This window comes from Apis florea, unplaced genomic scaffold, assembly GCF_048593485.1.
Source record: "Apis florea isolate Af1SG1 unplaced genomic scaffold, ASM4859348v1 contig_3367_pilon, whole genome shotgun sequence".
Classification (NCBI taxonomy): Eukaryota; Metazoa; Arthropoda; class Insecta; order Hymenoptera; family Apidae; genus Apis; species Apis florea.
In genome coordinates, this window is record NW_028256746.1 from 2,788,315 (window position 1) to 2,810,514 (window position 22,200).

Sequence of the window (22,200 nt, forward strand, 5' to 3'; positions counted from 1 at the left end):
ATTCATTTTTCTCTCTAATCTCGAAAGAAGAATATTTGTACAGATTTTAAAAAGATTTTTAGCGAAAATTTTCGTCGCAGAGGAAAATGGGTTTTAATTTAAATTTTTTCGACGAAGAATCTCGAATTTTTTTTCTATAACAGGCTCAATATTTTAAGAATCGATACATAAAAAAAAAAGAAACGAAAATAAAATAATCCATTTATGGTCTACGTGTGAAATTATTTTCGTGTTTTTGATAACGCAACTTATTATTGAAATTCGCGTTTTCGAACAAACATGGTATATATTCACGTGCATTGTTCAAACGTGGACCAATACCAACGATCGCACGCATTCCTCCCCAACGATTCGACGCGAGCCACTCGATGTCGTCGACCGAGTAAAATTATCAACGTGTGCTCGTTCGAAACAATTCGTAACGCGCGTTTACGACACACCGTAATTCACCTTGGTGGATGAATCGATATGTAAATAAACGATTTTGTCGTTCACGACACGTCGAGTTCGTCCAGTATCCGGGAAGATCCGGCACGGTGAAGATCGAGTCGAACGTTTGTCGTGCCAATTATATCGTGAGTGTGAAAAAGTGTTTTCTTTCTTTCTTTCTTTCTTTTTTCGTGTACGAGAAATTTGTGCTATTAGCTTGCCTCGCACGTCGATTACAATTTTTATTTCGATTCCAAGCCATTATTTCGATTTGCCATTCTTGCCGAGGTAATTGCGCGTCCTTTCGAAATATTGCTTTCTCCTCGAAGATTACAATTGTAAATGGGACGAGGGGAATAATTTCAACGTTTTCCACGTTTCTCAATAATCGTACGAATATCCGTAATTTTCCGATTGAAATTTGTACAAGCGATGAGAAAAATTTCTCGATATTTTTCCTTTTTTCTCTCTCTCTTGCGGTGCAAAACACATTTTGCAAGGTTTTTACCGCGAGTTGTAACGAAGAGAGATAAGTTTTACGTCAAAATATTTAATTCCTTCGAAACGATAGATTTTGAAAATGGTTCGCGGCGGTCAGATTATTTCGACGTATTTCCATCCAGGGATTTCGTTTCGGCTTCGGTTTCGATTTTTTCGTGCGCTAAACTGAGGAAGAGGGGGTGGTTGAGAATGGCCGGTCTCGATAATTCGTTGTCAAAAATACGAGGAGAATTTTGACCAACGAGCGATCGTATTGTTTGTTATTAATTGAAAAATTTGGATCGAAACGGATCTTTTTCCAGAATGAGGAGGAAATTTCTCTTGGTGGAAATGTACTCGCGTCGTCGGAAAATACGATAGCTTATCGACACTCGAGAAAGTAGCACATTGTTTGACGACCCGATATTTATCTAATTACATCGTGTTACGTTATAATTTATATCTGGTTGAGAAGTTGAATTAAAAAAAAAAAAAAAATCGAAGAAGCGAAAATAGATGATAAGGAAAAAAAAAAAAAAAGGAAAAAGAAAATAGAGACGATGAAATCGAATTATACAGGACGCGTGCGTGTATCATCGGAACGAAAGATAGAAAAATACGTTCATTGCGTTAATCGGGATTAACTTATTGCACAGCGACGAGACGTTTTCGTATCGAGAAATTAGATCGAGAAAGAACGATATTGTGCGTCACGATACTCGACGCGCAAGGAACGAAGCGTGGATATATATAAAAGAGATTGTAAATATTGATGATAATCTCCCGTATCTTTCTATTATTTTCGCGTAATAGAAAAAAACTCGTTTCCTTCGAAACTTTATTACCTTGAAAATAAAAATATTTAGAAAGAAATTGAATTTTCACGTACTTTGCGAGAAAATAATTATTCCCAGTAATCAAAGTATAATCCTCTTCACAATCTTTTAATCTCTACTCTACATCATTTTCAATTCCAACCTCTCTCTCGACAAATTTAATTTCTACTCATTTCCGATATTTCAAATATTTCGACAACATCCTCCCCTCCCTGTAAACGCGAAACCAGGACGAGTTTTTAAACGAAAAAAAAAAAAAAAGCAAAAAAGAAAGAAGGAAATTAAACGATTACGACGAGAGAAAAACAAAATAACAGGGTCGAGATTCGAACGTAGTAGTAGTAACATTCCTCCTCTCTCGAGAAGCTCGTTCTTCAATTTACGATCGTCCGCTCTGGTATTCTCGCGGATCTTGGTTAAACGATGGCGGCGGTTCGTGGTCACGATCCGCAAGGGGCACAGGTCGGCCGGGTTAGGCCCGAATAGGCGGTGAATGAGGTGTCCAGCTGCGCCCATCCTGTGCGGTACGAACGATTATCGCGATACGACTGTAGGGGCCGGTGTGTGCGTGTCGTCCCTCCTTGGCGTTACACCACTTTTTACCAGCCCCACCATTCGCATAAACACACCGCCGTTAAGCGGTGCACACTTTGCAGCGTTTAGTCGCTAGTTAACCGTGCTCGTTTCGCAGTATTCGTTTCCGCGCCGTCCCGTGTCTCCTCGAACACGGGTCGTCGTGAATTTCGTATTCTCGCGGCAGAGGGTCGGAGGTGAGGTTCGGAGTGTGGGGGGAAAAGTGGAGAAGAGTATGGAAGATGGATCCGTGATTCTCGACGGTATGAAGGTATAAGGGAAGAGAGAGAGTAAACGGGATACTTGTTTCGTTTCGTGTTTTCTTTTCTCGCGCGAGAATAAACGCTTCGAGCAATGGTTAACGGTGAAACGGTATGACGATACGTGAACGAAAAAAACGTGTGTGAAAGTGATGTCGCTGAGGTTGTAGAATTTTTTACTCCTTTTTTTTAAACGAAACGTTGGAGGGAAATAGGCTTGCGATCGATCTTTACAATTGCGTAAATTGCGCTTTGTGAATTCGTACGATCGGAATCGGGAGCATTAGCGCGACATAGATAATTTTATCGGCGAGGAATCTCGTGAAATTTCCTTCAATTTCGTGTCACGATCGAAAGCACGAATTATATATTTCCTTGATATAAAACTTTACTATCAAACTTTACTTACCAACGAGAAATATTATCCGTGATAAGATCATTCACGATATTATTCGAATATTTGATAAAATCGAGAAGGAAGTATCTGAAACGAAGGAAGACCGCGTCGGTGGATGATCGGCGGCAAAAGCGGGTCAAGGTGGGATAGCGAAGGAGGAAGATCCGAGGTGTAGGCGCTGATTCCCCCCACCCCGCCTGCCGGCTGGAAAAACAAATCGTCACGCGACGATCTTGGTATCGGGCCGCGTGATCGACGATCGGCGGGGGATCATCGGGCGTTTCGACTTTCTCGGAGTCATCGTCACGCGACGCTCACGGCGCGCTGTCAACGATCGAAACAGGAGGCGCGGAGACGTCGATCGAAGCCGTGATCGCCAGTCAATCGTGGAAAGCTGACCAGACTCATCCTGCCGTCCGCGCCACCGTCTTCTTACCTCTTCCACGTTTTCCATCGCGTCGCCCGATCATCGCGCGCTTCGCGATTCTCTTCTTTTCTTTTCTTCTTTTTCTTTTCCCTCCCTCCCTCCCCCCCCCCACCCGAATTTTTCGAAAGAATTCCCTCTTCGATCTTTTTTCCCCCCCTTTCCTTTTCTCATTTCTTCTTCGCGCACGTCGGATGCGTACATGGATTCGAATCATCCCTTCGTCCCTTCGAGCGGTGCGTCAAGCTGGTGGATCTCCTCGTAGCGGCCGTTTTCATCCTCGATCTTCGCATCGATCGGTTGGAATACCTACCGATGCCGTTTAATTCTCGTTTCGAGCTCTATCACCTGTCTCTGTTCTGATCGGGGTTCGAATCGAGTTTCATCGATCGTAAAATCGATTTCTCTCTCTCTCTCTCTCGAAACGGAACGAAGACGCGCACAGACGTCGCGTGAACACGCGATCTTGGGTAGGTTGTACCACCTCCCCCGCCGATTCTCGGGGACGGAAGGGCGAGATATGGATATGGACATGAGCGGAAGGACGAACAGGTCGAGCGAGGAATTAGCGAAGAGGCGCGTCTCGATTAGCGATCAGATACTCGGCATGGATAATCCAACGTTCGAGCATAATCGGCGAATAAGCGCGAGCTCGGAGCATAACTCGGATCAGGGACGTGGCAAATCGATACTGCAGCACGGAGGGAGCAACTACGGGAGCTCGGAGAATATACCGCAGCACAAGTTCGATCTGGAGAACGGGAGGATCAATGGGAGCAGGAAGAAGTCCGCGTACAGTTTGACCAGCTCCATCAGGGACAAGATCGAGTACTCGGAGGAGTTGGAACGGTGAGAATTTTTCCTCCCCTCTCCCATTCTCGTTTCGCTTTGAGAAATGAAATTTCTCTCTCTCTCTCTCTCTGTAACCGACTTTTCTCTTCCTTTCTTTTCTTCTTTCTGGAAATCGAGAAAAAGATGAGTGTATAATTCGTACGAGAGTTGTGGATGGAACGATGTATTCTGTTTCTCGAGTTTTCATTATCATAATTCGTGATTTGTGAACATTTTTCGGGGTTGGAAAGATTTTTTTTTTTTTTCTTTTTCCATGCGAGGAAAGGAGAATAATTTGTGACGATTGTAATTAGAACGATACGCGATGGTTATTCCTCTCTCTCGAGTTTTCGTTCTGGTTCGGTTTGTGAAATTTTTCGGGGATCTATAGGAGCTTGGAGCTTGAAAGGCTTTTTCTTTCTTTCTTTTTTTTTTTTTTTCGCGCGAGGAAAAGGAATTTTTGAGAATGATTCATTTTGAGACGTTGATAGTTGAAACGATATGGATCAATATTTGTTTATGTTGAGAATTATTGTTAAATGTGGTGAAGAATGGAATTTGTGAAATTTTTTTTCGAATTATTAATTATTTTTACTCTCGACTTTTTTTTTAAAAAAAAATCGGTAGAAAATTGTATCTTATTAAGCTTTGAATGAAGCTCTCAAAGAATTTCCTCCAATTTAAAATACTATTTTTGTTGGAGAGTAATCTTATTAGAACAAACGTATCGATAGTGCAAACACGCGAGAATTTAGTAAATTTGATCGCATTAAGCTTTTACGAGTGTTTGATTAAGCCAAGTTCACGGCTAGTAGAATAATGGAATGTTTTAATCGATATTTATCTTCGATAAATCTAACCGAGAAGAAATTACATTTTCGAACGATTAATTTTCTTCGAAAAGAACGGGAAATTTTTAATACTTTAATGTCGAATAGTTGGTGAAATATCGACGCATAACCACGAGATAAATTAAAACGACGCATAGACATTTCCCGCATAGAATTGATATACATTGCCCATAAACGTTTAACGCTTAAACGAGCGAATAACTTTCAAATATTCGACTAATCAATTCCATAACAACATATTTTCGTTAAATCATCCTGCGCGTCCTTCCATTAAAAAAATCAATACCTCGCGAATCTCTGCTATTACGGCAAATAATAAAAGAAAAAAGAAAAAAAGAAAAAAAAAACAATATCGATATACGAGCAATATCACAATAACATTACAAAAACGCGAAAAATGAAACGATAAATCTCGTCGATACACCGACCAAGGTATTCATCGAGCATAAATTTCTAAAAAAAAAAAAAAAAAAAAAAAAAATAAAATAAATATCGATAGAACGCATCGATCAATCACGCGTTGCACGCATCGCAATTATACGCATCGTCGCCATTTTTCTGCTAATTTTTTTTTTTTCTTTTTCCTTTCCTTTTTCATTGTTTCCAATATCGTTGCGCACGACGACGACGGAACGAATGAATGAAAAGTATTCGAGGCAGGTGAATCCCTAATCGAGGGAATTGTAACGGATCTAGGAAGCGTAGTTGGTGATGTAACCGGTCGGTTACAAAGCCTGTCATTTCCAATCGCCTTGATAAGATCATAAAGTCTAATGAGATTGAATCAAGCGGTGCTCTAAGTTTCCTATAACGTCTGCTCGCGTGCACGCAAGGTATGCTGCTCTCCGTTAAAATCCTCTCCTCTCTCGAATAAGCGGCCACCTTTTTTGCTCGGGTTTTAATTTTAAAAGAGTCGTCGTGTCGGCGGCGATATCTCGATCGAATATCGCGTATAACCGGGATAAGGAGTGAAAACGCGGAGCGGGATGGAAAACAAGTTTGCGGGAAAACCGAAGGTCGAGTCGATGAGTTCTTTGTGGTGAGTGGATGTTTTATTTTGCGAAACGATGACGTTTTCTTTTCTCTCTCTCTCTTTTTTTCTTTCCTCGTTTCAGCTGCGATGGAAATTGGATCGGTAATGTGCGTCCGTCTTCTTTTTGAAAAATTAATTTTTTCCTTCTTTTTTTTTTTCTTGATACAATGATTTGCTAGATTGCGCGAATTGGTAAATCGAGCGATTTGAAAAGTTTGGAATATATTTGTAAAATTTGTATATTGGAATGGTGTAAAAGAAGTTTGTTTTTGGCTGTGATGGAAGTTGGATACGATGACTTTTTAAAAATTAATTTTTTTTTTTTTTTTTTTTTTTGTAATAAATTCTTGGGAGTTGTAATTGTAAAAATTTGTTTATCCGAGGGAATGAAATTAGAGCACAAGTATGCGCAGAGCAAGTAGATTCTGGTTCCGAATGTATGTAATCTCTTAAAGAAACATGGAGTTTCGCGATGCTAAATTTTTTTTTTTTTCTTTTTACAAAACATTAACGTTAACAGTCTAGACACAAACTTTTCGTCTTATCTCGTGATATATACACCGACTTTACTTTTTCACTTTCCACCCTTGTTTCTCTTTCTCTTTGCCCTGCAACCAGTTTTTACTTTGAACCGCATAAATCTGTCTTTATTTCACCTTCTTTTTATCCGACTCTCTCTCTCTCTCTCTCTCTCTCTGATGTTTGTACACGTACACAAGGATAATATAAATAATTACAAGAGCTTTTCTTTTATTTTTTTTTTTTTTTTTTTTTGTATAAAAAATTATGAAAAAAGTTTAGACTGAATATTTCAGTGGATTTCTACCACTATGCATGTTGCATTGCAATAGTGGATTTTCCTGTTCGATTTTTGATATTACGAATATTACGGTTTTAGCTTTCTGCCGTATGGAATTGAGGGATTTTTATAAATTGAAAATTTTGTGATGAATACGTTATTCCACAGCGATGCGTATATCTTGTAACCAGAGTCGAGAAAATTCTTTGTTGTCTTTTGTTGTTGCCCGTTCTTTGAGTTGAAAAAACATTCGTGTATATACTCTGTGAAATGAAATATCATTGAAAATATTATTTCACGAAATATCCTCGAAAATCTTGGGAATAAACATTATTCCAGGCTACTTTTTCCTACCTACTTTTTATCATACTTCGTAAGATCGTATACTCCGACAAATATCAGACACTCAGAAATATTTCGATCGAAAAGAGAAAAATAGAATTGTGCGTAATTTCAATTTCTCCTCGAGCAATTTTCAATTTCCCTCCAGAAGTTCGTTCGGAAAAGTGTTCCGAGCGAAAACCAAAAAATAAGAAAACAGGAGAAAACGCGCAATCCCTCCATCCATGAAATATTATTTTCCATAAAACACGTACATTTTAGAAAACCTCGCTAAAAAGCACAATTCCATCCCGCTAAAATTATCGAAAAACCAAAAACCTAGTAAAAAAAAAGTGGAAGTACGTTCACAGAAGAAAAGACGAGGAATATTTGGCGCGCAAATCCCCTTCGAAAGACCTTTTCTCAACAAAACCTTTCCCTTTCTTTTGCGCGCAGGTCGTGGTTGTATCTGTTTTGCACGCGATGCCACGGTCGCGACGACACGCCTTCGTGGGAGCCGCCGGGTTGGAGGAAAGCGTGCCCCCAACCGTTTTGCCCGAGCTACAGAAAATTCGCCCGGCTGTTGTGCCTTTTCCTGCTAGGCCTGCTTCTCTGGGGCATCGTGTACACGATACTCGGCGAGGAGGCAGCCCCGGGCGGCCAGCTCTTCGGCCTCGCCACCCTCTGCATCGCGGCTCACTTCGGGGGATGGCTCTTCTCCTTGACCACCCTCCCCGCCCTGATCGGCATGCTGATCACGGGGATCGTGATGCAGAACATCGGCATGGTGAGCATCGACCGAAACTACGGCATCGTCGTCTCCAATTTTCGGTGAGTTGCCTCTGATTTCTCTTCGTCTTGTTGTGTTATCTTTTCTTCTTTCGTATGGGATTTTTTTTATCACGGAATTTCTCGAACGCCGCGTCTCGAAGTAATAATAGTATCGCGCCGCCATTGTAATCACGCTCTGACTCACGAAATAATACCATTGCAAACTATATACGGTTAAATCGTGTTCAACGATCAATTGATGTCTATTCCTGGAGACGTCGTCTCGAGACGTATTAAAAAAAAAAAGAGAAAAGTTTCACCGAGTTTTTTCTCTTTCTGTCGAGAAACGATTCGAAATTGTACTCGATTTGTTGTTCTTTACATTTTTTAACAATCGAATTGAAATTGAGGAGAAAGAGAGGTTACTCTGTCCGTAAGTACAATGTATTGCTTGTATTTTTGTATTTTTAGATTTCGAGATTGGTGGAGAAATAATTACGTCTGTTGATTTAAAAAGGGAAAGAAAAATAATAGGAAATTACAGTTTCCAATTATATTTTCTTCTTGGTTTCGCACCTTGGATAAAGATTAAAAGAGAGAAGGAAAAAAGATGAAACGTTGGGATCGCGAACGAGAGGGGGAATCGGATCGAAAACGAAACGTTGGAATTTACAAGTGGCAGAGACGGAATGTTTGTACTTGGTTGAACGATCGTTGACCCAACCGAGCTAAGGGGTTAATTATTACGCTGTTGCGCGTGACTACAGTTAGACTTAACTGGGCACGTGATTAAAATCATGTGCTGTTACGCACACATTACTTCTTCGGCTGAATTTGTAAATGGAACTCCATCATTTCGTAATTGAAATTTATTCCGCCGCCGTCATGTGATAATATTTACGCTCCTTACGCTCGTGTGCGTGTGTTCGTTTCACAGGGGATCGATTATCAACGCGATTATTCACCGTGTCGGAAGTGTCGTGTCGCGTTCGGCTGATATAAAAAAGCGGTATCGCTCGTTGTAACGATGCGCGTTTTCTCCCAAAACTTGCCAACCACTGAAATTACCGCCATATTTTCAAATTTCCCGCGCTTTCATTTTTTTTTTTTGTTCGCTCCCATTTCGTACAACAGTCTCAAATTTTTACAAATCTCTTGGAAAAACTCCGTTCCATCTCCATTTCCAAATTCGCGCCTCGTTTCCGAATAACTCGATCTGCCTTCCAACCAAGAATCTCTCCCCCAGTTAGGAATCGATTCCTTAATCGCGAATCCTTAAAAATTTACCCGAGGCCCAAAGATGCCACTCGACGCAATGAACGGTCGATATTGGCTCGTCGCCTCTCCTTCCTCTCTGATTTTTATCGCTATTTACACGGGGAGAGAAGCTCGTCTCGCGATTCAACGAGGCATAAGAAATTTCATAAGCCGTTTTCGGCCGTGTACCGATCGAAAAACAAAAGCGAAACGAAATTTCTCCACGTGAAATTCCGCATTTCGAGATTACAGATATAATAGAGAGATTTTTTTCCCCTCGTCAGCTGTTTCGCGCACGATTGATACATCGCCCCGGAACGATGTATCGAAGTTTTAAATCAAATCCACTTCTCTCTCTCTCTCTTTTTTTCATCCTTTCTTTTTCGCTCGATGAAACGTGGCCAACCGTCGAGAATTTTCGTGCGATTCTCTCTCTCTCTCTCTCTCTCTCTCTCTCTCTCTCTCCTGTTTGTAGTATATAAATGGTTGTACAGATTTTGAGGTTGAAACGTTTGGTCAAACTGGAGAAAAAGAGAGAGAGAAATCGAAAATCGAAGCTATACGAAATATAGCATATGGCAGGAAAATATTTGCGAATATCTCTTTTTCCTTTCTCTTGGAAATTTGAAACGCTTTGCAATCAAGAGCAAGACACTTTTCCATCGAATAGTGAAGAGGAATTAATTCGTGTTATCCGTATGGACAACAATTTTTGGATATAATACGAGCTATTTCTCATCTACCTTAGTAGAGTGTATAAAGGGTTTACGCAAAGTGTTCCCGTGGGGAGTACGTTGAAGCGCACGTAGGCCAGAGCATTAGGCTAAAACGGTTCTAACGGCCATCGCCCATTGTTGCTAAAGACCCCGCTATCGATCTTATCGGACGCCGGTCGAATTATTAATCCTCGAATTTTCGTTCACCGCAAGATTGGAACGGCCTCTCTCTCTTTCGTGATCGATAGAGCAAGTAACTCGGATTATGACATTTGCAGCGATTGCGCGAGGATCGTTTATGCGTTTCGATTGGCGCGTGCACAGCGTGCGAAACGAGGAGTAGAAAGTGGCTCGAAAACGCGTGGAACGATGGACGACGCCAAGGTGGCCCCCTTTTTTATCGTGGGAGGAAGGCCAATGCGCGTACCAGCATACCAATCTCGATCGCCTTTAACCCTTTAACTGCGGCTGCTTTTAGCTCTGAAAAAAGAAATTCTTTTCACCAAAATGAAACTGTAACAGATTCTCTTAGGCTGTTCACGATAATTGTCACAAGCCGTTTGCCAAGATATATTGTTTGTAAACCAGTTAACGATTTCTTCCCGAATTCCCGTATAAAATTCTTGGAGAAACTCGTAGACGTTGGAAATTTCAATGCCCCGTCGATGGAAGATTCGTATTCCGGCGAGTTAGCTGGCGAGTCGATGAACAAGACGAGAGCGTGCGAGATCTCTACAACTAGAGATATATTAGTTATCATCTTCGATTTCCAAGGTATTCTTCCAAGTCGATCCAACTTCGTTCGCAAAACGAGTCGAAACGATATTTCGCTCGGACAGAGTGAGATACGTGGCAGAAATTTTCCAACGAGAGATTACAAGTTTCCAACGAGAAGGAAATTTTTAAAGAGTAATAATAAAGCCTCCTTTATCCCCGTTTGAATTTGCGGTTAAAGCGACGCTCGGGCCTAATAAAGGACACCCATACAATAATAAGCGGAGCAATTATTACATAAACTCGACAGGCCGTTCAAGTACCTCCATTATTGTGAAAAATTTTCCACTGGACGTGGAAACGCGACAACAATTCGCGCCAACTCGCCTCTGTTCCAGTTTCCACGCGACACGTCACTGCCGACTATTCGCTCGTCACCCTCGATATAATAACACCGATGTTGGGCGTCCAATAACGCCCAGGGATACCTGGCCAACCGTGCCTTCAATCGTTGCGAAATGTATGTACGAATGACAGGCGAAACGATCTTAACTCTCGAATCGAAATAGTTCATTTATTATTATGGTGTACTAATCTTTCGCGGAATGCGTTTTACACGGTCGAAGAGGGGAATAGTGTGCAATCGTAGGAACTGATAGTGTTATAGAGGAGATAGTGGATGTAATAGTGCGATAGAATGGTGTACAATTAATAGTTTTGTGAAAAATTCTGATAGAGCAGATAGTGATATAATAGAATGGTATGGTAATAATGTGCAATTAGTTTTGAAATATTTCGATAGCGTAATAAAGTAGATAATGAAGATAGTGTAATAATAAAATGGTATGGTATAATGCTGTGCGATTAATAGCTCTCTGAAAAATTCTGATAGAGCGAATAATGGATAGAATGGTATGGTAATACCGTGCAATTAATAGTTTTCTCGAAAAATTTTGATACCACGATAAAGAGATAATAGAGATAGATGTAACAAAATGGTAAAATTCTGATCTAGAGCGGTTATGCGATTAATGATTTTTTGAAAAATTGTGCAGAATGCGTTGCACAATTTGAAAAGAAAACGAGTGTCAGTCAGAGTGGAGCGTGTTAACACAGCTCGTGTACAGCGGGCGAATTGTTAGGGATTTGAGAAAATAAGGGTCAGAAATCTCGGTTAAGGTTGCTCAGATATATGTACATAGCTTTGGGCTCGATCTCCATTGAGAAATGCGAAGTGTTGTTGCATGCGATCCTAGATGTCACGCCATCAATCGATGCCGCTCGCTACTCGAGGCTTTAATTTAGAACCTCGCTCTATCATGGATAAACCTCGTGTCGATAAATCTGTTCCAACATCCAAGAATCTCCCCTTTTCTTCTTTTTCTTTTCCTTTTGTTTTTTTTTTTTTGTATTTGCAAAATTAACGCGTTCCGTTATGAATGAACAAAACGCGGCTTCTCGAAATAACTTATTCGGGATAAATAGATTGGAAATAATCGCACTCGACAGTTTCTTTAATTCGATCTCTCGTGATCTTCCCTCGTTATTGTCCCTCCAACTTTGCGGAAATTGACGTTACGCAGGCTGCGTCCTGAGAGGGGGAGGATTCGAAGATGAAGAATGTTGTTTAATATTCCGGTCAGGATGTTTATGGATTTAGCGGGCTTTATCGGGTATAAAATATAGAAGTAGTCGGGTCGCTCGTAAAGTTGGGCGCAAAGTTGGAGGGAAATTCACAGGCGATACCTTTACGTAGAATTATCACTCCGTTGGATAACGCATGCAACGTTTGTTTCGACGATTGAATTTTCCCAGCTACTTCTAATCTACTTTCCTCGCCACGTCTTTCGCGAATATTCAATTTTTCTTTTTTTTTTTTTTTTTTTCCCTCCGTAACATAAGTTTTTTCACCAAAAGAATACATCACGAAGATCGACAATTTCAAAAATCGATTTTTTTCGTCGATATACGTACGAGATTTGAATTTTTTGTAAATGTAATTTTTTTCTCTCAATCGTGATTGTTTAGTAAAAAAAAAAAAGGGGGAAAAAAAGAAAAATAGGAAAATTACTCAGACATTGAAAATCGAACGTAGCGGTAATAGTTTGTGTAAAATACGAACGAGATAAATTCGACATTGTACGCGCAAGGCCTAGTCGCTCGAATGAGGTTGATAATTATCCGTTGCGCAATTTACTACCGACAAATTCTCGAATATAGAATAACATAGGTATTGAACGTGATATAAATTACACGTGCAAATAAAATCTTATATAAATATTATTAATTAATTCGTGCTATAAAATTATATTGCAACGAGCGATATATAACCTCGTTATATACGTATTCAAAATTGATATCGAATAATATTAATCAAATTTCGCATAAATTTCCCGCGGCCTTGCTTCTCTCCTTAATTTATATTTTTACTTCGTTTATATTGCTCGTCGTGAAGATTCATTTGCAAGACGTGAATGCGTAATAAGATATAGTTGCGCAAAGATTTCCTACGTGTCGTATTTAAATGTCTCTTAAATTCCTGCCCGTTTCGAAGGTCATCTCGTGTCTTTTTTTTTCCTTTTTTTTTTTTTTTTTTACACAGCATTTTCGAAATGCCAAGCATAGAAATAGAAATAGACTTTTTTCATTTTTTTCTTCTTCTTCTTCTTCTTCTTTGATATTGATATTAACAATTTTCAGAGAGAATGAATTCGAAAAGAAGAAGGTGAAGCGTAAATTCGATCGTAAAATTTCTGAAATACGATGCGCGACAAAAGAGGATTTATATCTTCCTCCACGTGATTTTCGTTATCATAAATCATCGTTTACTCGCTTTCGTATATCGAATTATGCATTGTGTATGTACAGCTGCGATCCGTCTGACCGTCATAATCGAGACCACGTAATTGATAAATGCGATAGCAAGTAAATTCGTCCCACGGTTTTACGTTACATACATATTCGATGCTAGAATTAAAATTTTTATCCTAGCCAAACCTGTCTCAAAACGAGATTTTAAATTAATCTTAAATTTAATCTCTTAACCCGAAAACGCAACTCGTGAGTGCCGCGATGAAATGATCCCTGCGCCTAAAACAACAAACCTCTAAGCCCCTTCCGGATTAAGTTCCAATTCGAAACTATGGGCACTGGTGTACCCATAGCGAGCGAAATTAATTTCCAACCAACAAATTTTGTTCGACAAAATTAATACCACAGTACAATTTCATTTCTTCCCTCGATTCAACAATCGCTATATCAATTTTCTCTCCGTATAATAGTCAAAACACGAGAGAACGTTGTTTCTTTTCTTTTTCTTTCTCCTTCTTTTTTTCCCAATTCTCACAGTACAAACTCCTTTTCGTTAAAGAAGAAAGTGTCGACGAGAAGGAAGAATAGAGGAGGATCTCGTGAAATATTAGCCGTGGAAAAAGCCGTGGAAATTTATTTTACGTTTGACGCGCGTGCTATTTCACTTGCCATTCGTTGAACGAAACGGAAGTTGCATCACACACGCGTGGACCAACCTGTATCTCCCTGCTCCTCAATGATACCTCCTCGCGTCGATAGCCCGACCAGGCCAAAACTTACGACCGTGTTTCGAGACGCAACGAGAATCGTGGAGGGCTTATAATATCGGATGGGCGTGGCCCGAGGGGAGGGGAAAAATTGAAACTCGGGGTTTATTATCGACAGGGATATACAAGGGCGGGAGTGAAAGAGTATCGAACTTGGATGTTAAGAGGAGGGAGGTTAATGAGGATTTGAGCGCGTGGGGAGGACAATAGATCGAGCCGAGGGGAAATTGTAACGATGGAAAATATTCGTGTAGATCTGACAGAGGCAGGATTTAAACGCGAGGTAAGATGATTGATTGAAAATTGATTCATGAAAAGGATAGACTCGAAATAATTGACATTTCGGGAAAGAGAAGCAGTCTTGGCTTAAATTTTCTCAAGCTGAGCGAGGTAAATAGCCAACCCTATTTGGAGGGTGAAAACAAATTAAAATATGAAAGACTCGAGCGTTTCTACGAATTATTAAAAATTTAATTCATGGGATAAACATAATAGAATTTGTTAGAAGTAATCGGTTATCATATTGATCTGTGAATGTTTTTGACGCGCGAGGAGTCGTCGCGATATTCCCGCTGGAATAGACAGAAGGGGGAGGGAAATTCTCCCCAAAGAAATATATTCCCCTGCTCGAAATACATATCCGGCAAGCTAACGCGATATTCCAGATTCGCGACGCATCCCGCTTCTTACCGGTTAACGGAGAGAAACCTTTCCGATGCCTCCTTTTCTCTCCTCGCTCGGATCGAAGAATCCTCCCGCATTTTTCTATTCTTATTCTCGGCATTTGCATACAAAACTATTCCCCCTTTTCGTTTAATAACAACACCGCTCCGTCCGTTTCGTTCGATGATAAATTAAAAGGATTCGAAATTGCGGCAGTCACCTTTAATCACCTTTTCCACTCCCTTTTTCTTTCGCCTTTTCTTTAAGATCCGATAAATTGTCCGAGGAATGAAATTTGCATCGAACGAACGAATCCTCTCTCGAGATGGCTCGAGATTAATAATTCCTTCTCCTATCTTTCTCTCCCCCCTTAAATCGACGATTGATGTATAAGGCGTGTAATATAGGAGAGGGATGAAAAGAAGATAAGAGAAGGGAATAAAGATAAAAGAAGAAACACGATCTTATCGTTATTACCTTTTACCGCAAACAATTTCGAGCGATAAGAAGCTATATCTCTTAACTTAAAGTGACCGTTTAACGTTCGCTTTATAACACTCGCTGTTATTTGTTCAGTTTTTGCGATCTACTTCTTTTTTTTTTTTCGCGGTTAGAGAAGAATAAAACCTGCTCGTTCGAAAAGAAAGGAAAAAAAAAAAAAATACCATCGAACGCTCGTCCAATACTCCGCGACTATTCATTCCTCCCCTTGCTATACGTCAAAACCAAAAAAAAAAAAAAAAAAAAAGGAAAAAAAAAATCGGGACGAAATATCAAGCGGATACGCGACGATACAAATGGCGAAAAAAATTAATAACAAGCGGCAGGCTGAACGCATTAATCCAAGCCGTAAAGAATGGCGGACAGTCGGAGCGTTTTCATGAGGTGCAATCTCGGTGAACGATACGGCGTCGTGTCCCGTTTGCACGAGTTACGAGGGAATTCCCGCACTGGGTACACCCGCCGTTCTCCTCTTCGCGAAACGATGCGGCTTCCGTTTCTTCGAAACTTTTCTTCCCCTCTTTCTCTTCTTAATCTAAACCCTCGAATATGAAAATTTACGAGCGCGGCTCGTAATTTAAAATGCCCGCCAATGTTCTGCCGCGCAAGAAGCTGCCGGAGAGAAAGAGGGAAATATTTCGAATTTAATTTTACGAATTTCGTTCGTTATTCGAAGGGGAGTTTTTATCTAACTTTTTGCTAAATATGTAGGTAAGGTTCGAAACGAACGAGGTTTAAACGAGAAGGATTTATTTGTTGGGGGAACAGGTGAAACGATTTGATTAAAATGAAGAGTACGTTTAATAAAGGAAATGGGAATAAATTATGTGAGTCGTTGCAAATAAAATAGAATCGAAACAGCGATGGCATGTATAAGTTTAACGATATTTACACAAAGATAATTCAAAGTAGAAGAAGAAGAGGAAGAAGAATATCGTTTAAGGCTTCGTTTTTCGAGTAAATTAATTTGCAACAATGCAATCTATCTAATTAGAAATCAACCAAAATTTCATCATATTTCTTGAAAATTCTTTTAATTTTCTTTTCGAATAACAGAGATACAAGAGATATGAGTTTTACATGTATAAATTCAACAATATTTACACAAAGATAATTCAAAGTAGAAGAGGAAGAAGAAGAAGAAAAAGAAGAATATTGTTTTTATCAAGTAAATTAATTTCGAACAATGGAATGTCCAATCGGAAACCAAGCAATTTCATCGCTACTTGTCATTCGTACCGCTGACGAGAATCTCTCGTATTTTTCCCTGAAAATTCCATTTAATCTTCTTTTGCAATAACACGCAAATATACGATTTCGAAACAATATATTCCAACGACCATGTTCCATTAAACGCTTACAAAACGAATATCTGAAACCGAAAATAAAATTCCACCAACAAAAAAAAAAATGGAGGAAGAAGCGCCAATCGCCCGATTCGAAAACGATATTCTTCCAATCCCAGTTCCACACCCATAAAATCCGATTCCAAACCCCTCCTCCCCCTTTTTTTTCCATTCCATCTACAGACACTACGCAAGGCAACAAGGTGTATATCTCCTTGCTTTCCCCTCCTAATATAATATTAATTTCTCTTCTGGAGTAGATTTTTCTCAGGAAGCTGCGAGTCATCCCTGCGACTGGTATTTTTACCACCGGAGAGAAGGTCGCGTCGAGAGGGAAGCCGTGTCGCGCGCATCCTCGAGGAACTGTCGGGGACGCGCACGGGGAATTTCCTTATAGAACATCCCAGAAGGATACGACGTGAATTTAAAATATCGTTCTCAGATTGCTTTGGGATGATACAATGCCTCTCCTCCTCCTCCTCCTTCGAGCTATGCGTCTTTTCGCGACGGTTCGAAATACACCACCACGTCCCTTAAATCGAATGGAGAGACTGTCGTTTTTTTCAACGGGGAAATAATAAATTTTCGTTGGAAATTTGTACAAATATATATCTGTCCTTTGTTGGGTCGTTTAATAAGCGAAGATGTTTTTGAATCGAATTTGGCCGAGTTGGATGGAACAACGGGGAATAGAAAAAGGTAACCGTGAATGTAATTTCTCCTTCGATCCAACACGGCTGAATAAAATTGTACGAAATTCGAAGAAAGCGAATCGAGAGGGAACGAAATTTTGTTAGTAAATTCTATTCACTGCGCTGTGATAATTTCCATCCCACGAGTGCGGGAAAACCTAATAAAGAGCAAAATTGTATTGATGAATTCGATGAATGTAGATTAAAAAAAAGAATCTCTTTATCTTTGTTAAAAATAGAATACAATTTTATACGCTCGTGCAAATCTTCGTATTCGAATATAAATCTTATTGTTACTTACTTAATCGAAGCCCCATTTGTCAAGGAGAAAAAGTCTATGCGGTTTGATCCGTGAATGGTCGGAGGTCAGAGAGGGTAGGTAACAGAGCGGATAGAATGCGACATCCGGGAGCGGTCTATAAAATTCCTCGAGGAGCAGGGAGGAGACGCCCATCCGTTCCGTTCCATCCTCTTTCGACTTTTTACAGGGACGAGGTAGTTGGTCTGCGACGACAAGAGACGGACGACGAAGACACTGCAGCCGTCGACCCGAGCCTTCCGATCTGGCTTTTCGCGATTTTATTCCCCTAACCAGCCACCAGTGTTATTGAAACATTTACACGATGTCGTAGATCCGTGCGGCCTTGCGGCTTCTAGCCTCCTTTCATCCTCCCCCTTTTTTTTTCTTTTCTTTTTATCATAGCATACTGGTCAAAATGTAAGTTTTTTTTTCTTTCTTTTCTCATTCTCTTATTCGAAAGAATTCTCTTCTTCGGAATCGAATAATATTTATTAACGCAATATTAAATAATATCGATCGAGTTAATTTTAAATTTAATCGAAACGCGATATCTCTTTGTAAATGATTTGTACGTGTATAATATTATTATACGGAATATTCTTGTATTTCTAACAGAGAGAAAAAAAAAAATCTATCAAATTAACGATCGCGTTAAAAAGACGCTGGAAAGAAGATACGTTTGAAAATTTACGCGTGCGTTCTTCTGCGGAGCGTGATTCTAGCAAGCCAATCATCGAGAAGCGAGCGTTTATCGATTCGCACACCGGGCGCTAATTGCTGTCAGATACAGGGAGGCTGGCTCTGCAACGGTGTTTGTAATGATTTTCGCAGGTCCCCGCGGAGAATTTCACTTCGTCGGTCCACTCTGCGCTTCTTTTTCGAAGAAGAAGAAAAAGAAGAGGAGGAGGAGGAGGAAGAAGAGCGTTCCGACGTGGACAGCCTTTTAGAGAAACCGACCAGAAAACGCGAAAGATATATATATATATATATATGAAACGCGAGATAATCTTTCTCGAAGGGACGCTTCCTTGTCGTAGACGCCTGTGGAGAAAAAAAAAAAAAAAAACTCTCCTCCTTCAACAAGAAGTTGAAAGGAAAGCTGCGTATAATTTATACTTTGGAAAAGTAAATGGAAGAGGATACTTTTCTTTCCAATTTTCGTGTTATAATCCACTAAAAAAAGATGTTTACCTCGCCTCGTTATATATTTCGAAATTTCCAAAATCCGTCTCAATCACCCCATTTCAAGCCCCGCATCCGTGGCGAGCAGAATTGACAAGACAATCCAGCTGATTAGCTCGCGACACGAAGCGAGATTCGAATCTGCACACAACAGGGTATCGGTGAAAAGTTGAACGTTGGAGTGGATAAGCGTTGGAGCGATCCATCTATGGATGTTTACACGGCATCCACGTCGGTCCATCGGTGTTTGGCGGGCGTAAACATCCGGTTTAAGGGTCGCCATCGCGGTTAAAGAGGGAGGTTGGGAACGATCTTGGAGGCGGCCTACTTTCTCCTCTTCGTCCTTCGCCTCTCCTCGTGGAGTCGGTTGTCCAAGGAGCGAGGAAGACGAGCCCCTGTTGGACGAGTTCCAACCGATCGACGAGCCGCTGACACGGCCGCTTCGTGCCCGTTCATCGATGCTGATTGACGTTTAGCTGGCTCGGTGTCGAACACCAATTAGCTTTCTAAGCGGAAGCCTCGAGTGGCTGCTGATCGAGACTTTTGTCGAAGCGCGGTTGGTTGCTTTGCTAAAATTTCGAGAAAAGTATTATTGGAGAATATATATTGGAAGAAGCAAAGGTGGCCAACGTTTTTATATTTATTCCGTGTATCGCGTGCGAGAAGAGAGAGAGAGAAAAGGATGGATGGAAATAAAAGTTTGGAGTCCAAGTTGGATCAATTAGATGGAGTTCGAACGCGCGCTATAAATTTTCTTGATCAACTCTCGAACTTGGAAACTCTCGTTAAAAAACTTTCTTTCTTCCTGCCGGAGTGAAATCTTTGCCTCGGCAAAGTTCTCCTTAAAAGGGCTCACCTTTTGCACACGCGTACGTGCAGCCAGGTATTCGCGGGTGAATTACTCGATCTTCAAAGCAACGAATACGTACTTCTTCCCTTAAAAATCTCCACTTCGCAGAGACATGGCTCACTTTTGCCTCATTTAAGATGCTCTTCCGCGTCTGCGAAAAGAAGCACTCGAGAGAGAGGGAACGACTATCGTTAATTTCGTTGGACAATTGCGCCATTTGTTTGAACGGCGTCCCTGTTCATTGAGAAAAATCAATTCTTTATTTAATTTATTCCTCCCGAAGAGGAGGCGAAGAACGGATTAAATTTTCCAAACTTTATTTAGAGATCGATGATAATTGTTTATCAGAGATGTTACATCTTTTTCAAGATTTTCTTTTTCCTTCTTCTTCGCTCCTCCACCTTTTCGAACGATTTCAATTCTAAATTTCTCGCGGAACTCGGGCGAAGCGATCGATCCGTCGAATAAAGTGTATGGAGAGAATGCTCCGTTTTACAAACGGACGACATCGAAGCGATGAAACGGGGAGAGTTTCGAACAGAGTTTCGAACAGAAGAAGATTTCGAAACGTTTGTTTGAGCAATGGAGGAGAGATACCGGTGGAACAAATCGGTGTACATTTGTGGAGGGTGGCCGCTTTCGAGAGGATACGCATCGATTTCGAGAAGAAACACCGAATTTTACCAACTTTCCTTCGCGAGCTTGTTCTTCGAACTTTTTGGAAAACGCGTTTTGGAGAATTGTGTCATTAACGAAGTAAGGAAATAACGACATCGCGTAGAAATTCGCAATTTCGCTCAAGTAGAAGGGAATCAACGACGCGAAAGATGACGTGTTTTTATTAATTTGATCGATATGATCGCGGGCGAAACGATAATATTGTTCCATCGATCTCGTTCGACCAAGTAAATAACCCGTTATCGACGATACAGCATTGAATGAACCGAGCCAAATATATATATAACGGGCTAACAACATATTTTGTAGGATAGCAATTTTTCCGATCACTCAGTGTTGTCGATACATTTGCCCATTTGTTTTTAAATCCGTGCAATTTATCGGGGATAATGCGGGGAAATATACGAAACGAAAACGAAAAATCCTCCATCATTTCGATCGGTTTATCAATAAATATTTTTTTCTTCCTTAAACGAATCGGGAGGGAAAATTTGGAAATTTATTCACGCAGAAATTTAAAATTTCCAAGTCTGTGCGAATGAAGTGTGCTTTGTTAATTTTGTTAATTGTATGTTTTTTTATCCGCCATCTCTCGCAAAATTTCAAACATCGATCAACAACGTTCACTTTCCTCCAATCGGTCATTTTTCAATTAAATTTTATACGCAAAAAACCGCACGATCCATTCTCCCTAAACTCGTTCAAATCTTCTAAATTCGAACAATCTTTCCGTGAATCTCGCGAACGATTCTTTTTTTTATCTTATCTCGATATCTCGCTAAAGAATCTAACCAAGGAACGCTCGTCGAACGTGGTTCAAACACTTGCCCCATCCAATCCGTTTTAAAAATTGAACCGCTTGATCCGTGCTTGTTTCGAGCCAATTCAGAGCCAACGAATTTCTTTTCTTTTTCTTTTACGAAAAAGTTTTGTAACAACAGAGAGCGAATTATACAAAGTAGAGAGTTTAAGGGATCACGAGGTGGATCAGGCGTGTTAATTGATGACGATGGATTTAACTCACGACGCGTAATGTAAGTAGTTGGACGTGATGGAATTAAACGATGGACGCTAATTAAGTTGGATTGTCAGGGGATGAATAAGGGGTGCAAGTCGAGGGATTGGTTTAATCCAGCATCGAATTATTTTTTTTTTTTTTTAATTCGAATTATTATCCAAAGTTAGGTGTATTTGGATCGATGGAGTTAAAGTTATTAATGACAGGGTTGAATGGTTGGAGAAGCATCCAATAAAATGTTACATATAAAGATATTTTACAGGCGAAAGAGACATCGTTCGACAGACCCTTTTCTTTTGTCTTTCAAATTTTTATTTCATCGAAAAAAAGAAATATTTGTCACCGTTATTATACACACGGGGAGGAGATTAAACGAGAAATTGTATATTCACCACGGATCTCTCTCATCGATTCTTTCTTCTCGCTTCACCTTTATACGAAAAAATTGCCCTGTGAAACTCGCAACCTTTATTATACTCGGTTATATCACGTAACACCTCGTTACTCATCCTCTACAAATTCTCCTTAATTAACAACTTTCGAGTTGCTTCGCCGGACGGTGTCTTCCAAAGACCTAGTTCTGACGAAACACGAAAGATTGTGTTTATTTTTCGATGATCCTCCACGTGATAAAATTCGATGAAAAATCGTTGTATGATTGGTACGTTTGAATAAACGTTAAAAGTAATAATTATTGTC

The 22,200-nt window shown here is 40.2% G+C and overlaps 2 protein-coding genes across 4 annotated transcripts in view; both read left to right on the forward strand.

Moving 5' to 3' along the window:
- The window catches only part of Nha1 (Na[+]/H[+] hydrogen antiporter 1), a 117,297-nt gene that overhangs the window by 30,405 nt on the left and 64,692 nt on the right, over positions 1–22,200 (forward strand). Inside the window, exons 1-2 of one of the 3 annotated variants that reach the window (XM_003695475.4) lie at positions 3,272–4,248; positions 7,691–8,065. In XM_003695475.4, the coding sequence (XP_003695523.1) occupies positions 3,920–4,248; positions 7,691–8,065 (704 nt within the window). In that variant the 5' untranslated portion in view covers positions 3,272–3,919. Of the gene's footprint in view, positions 1–3,271; positions 4,249–5,957; positions 6,121–7,690; positions 8,066–22,200 lie in introns of those variants that run through there. The other 2 variants (XM_012489177.3, XM_012489178.3) reach the window with 2 other exon arrangements.
- LOC147657017 (uncharacterized) overlaps positions 315–22,200 on the forward strand; it is a 94,902-nt gene continuing 73,016 nt past the window's right edge. Inside the window, exon 1 of the mRNA XM_086911951.1 lies at positions 315–575. Coding sequence (XP_086768077.1) covers positions 459–575 — 117 coding nt within the window. The 5' untranslated portion in view covers positions 315–458. The remainder of the gene's footprint in view (positions 576–22,200) is intronic.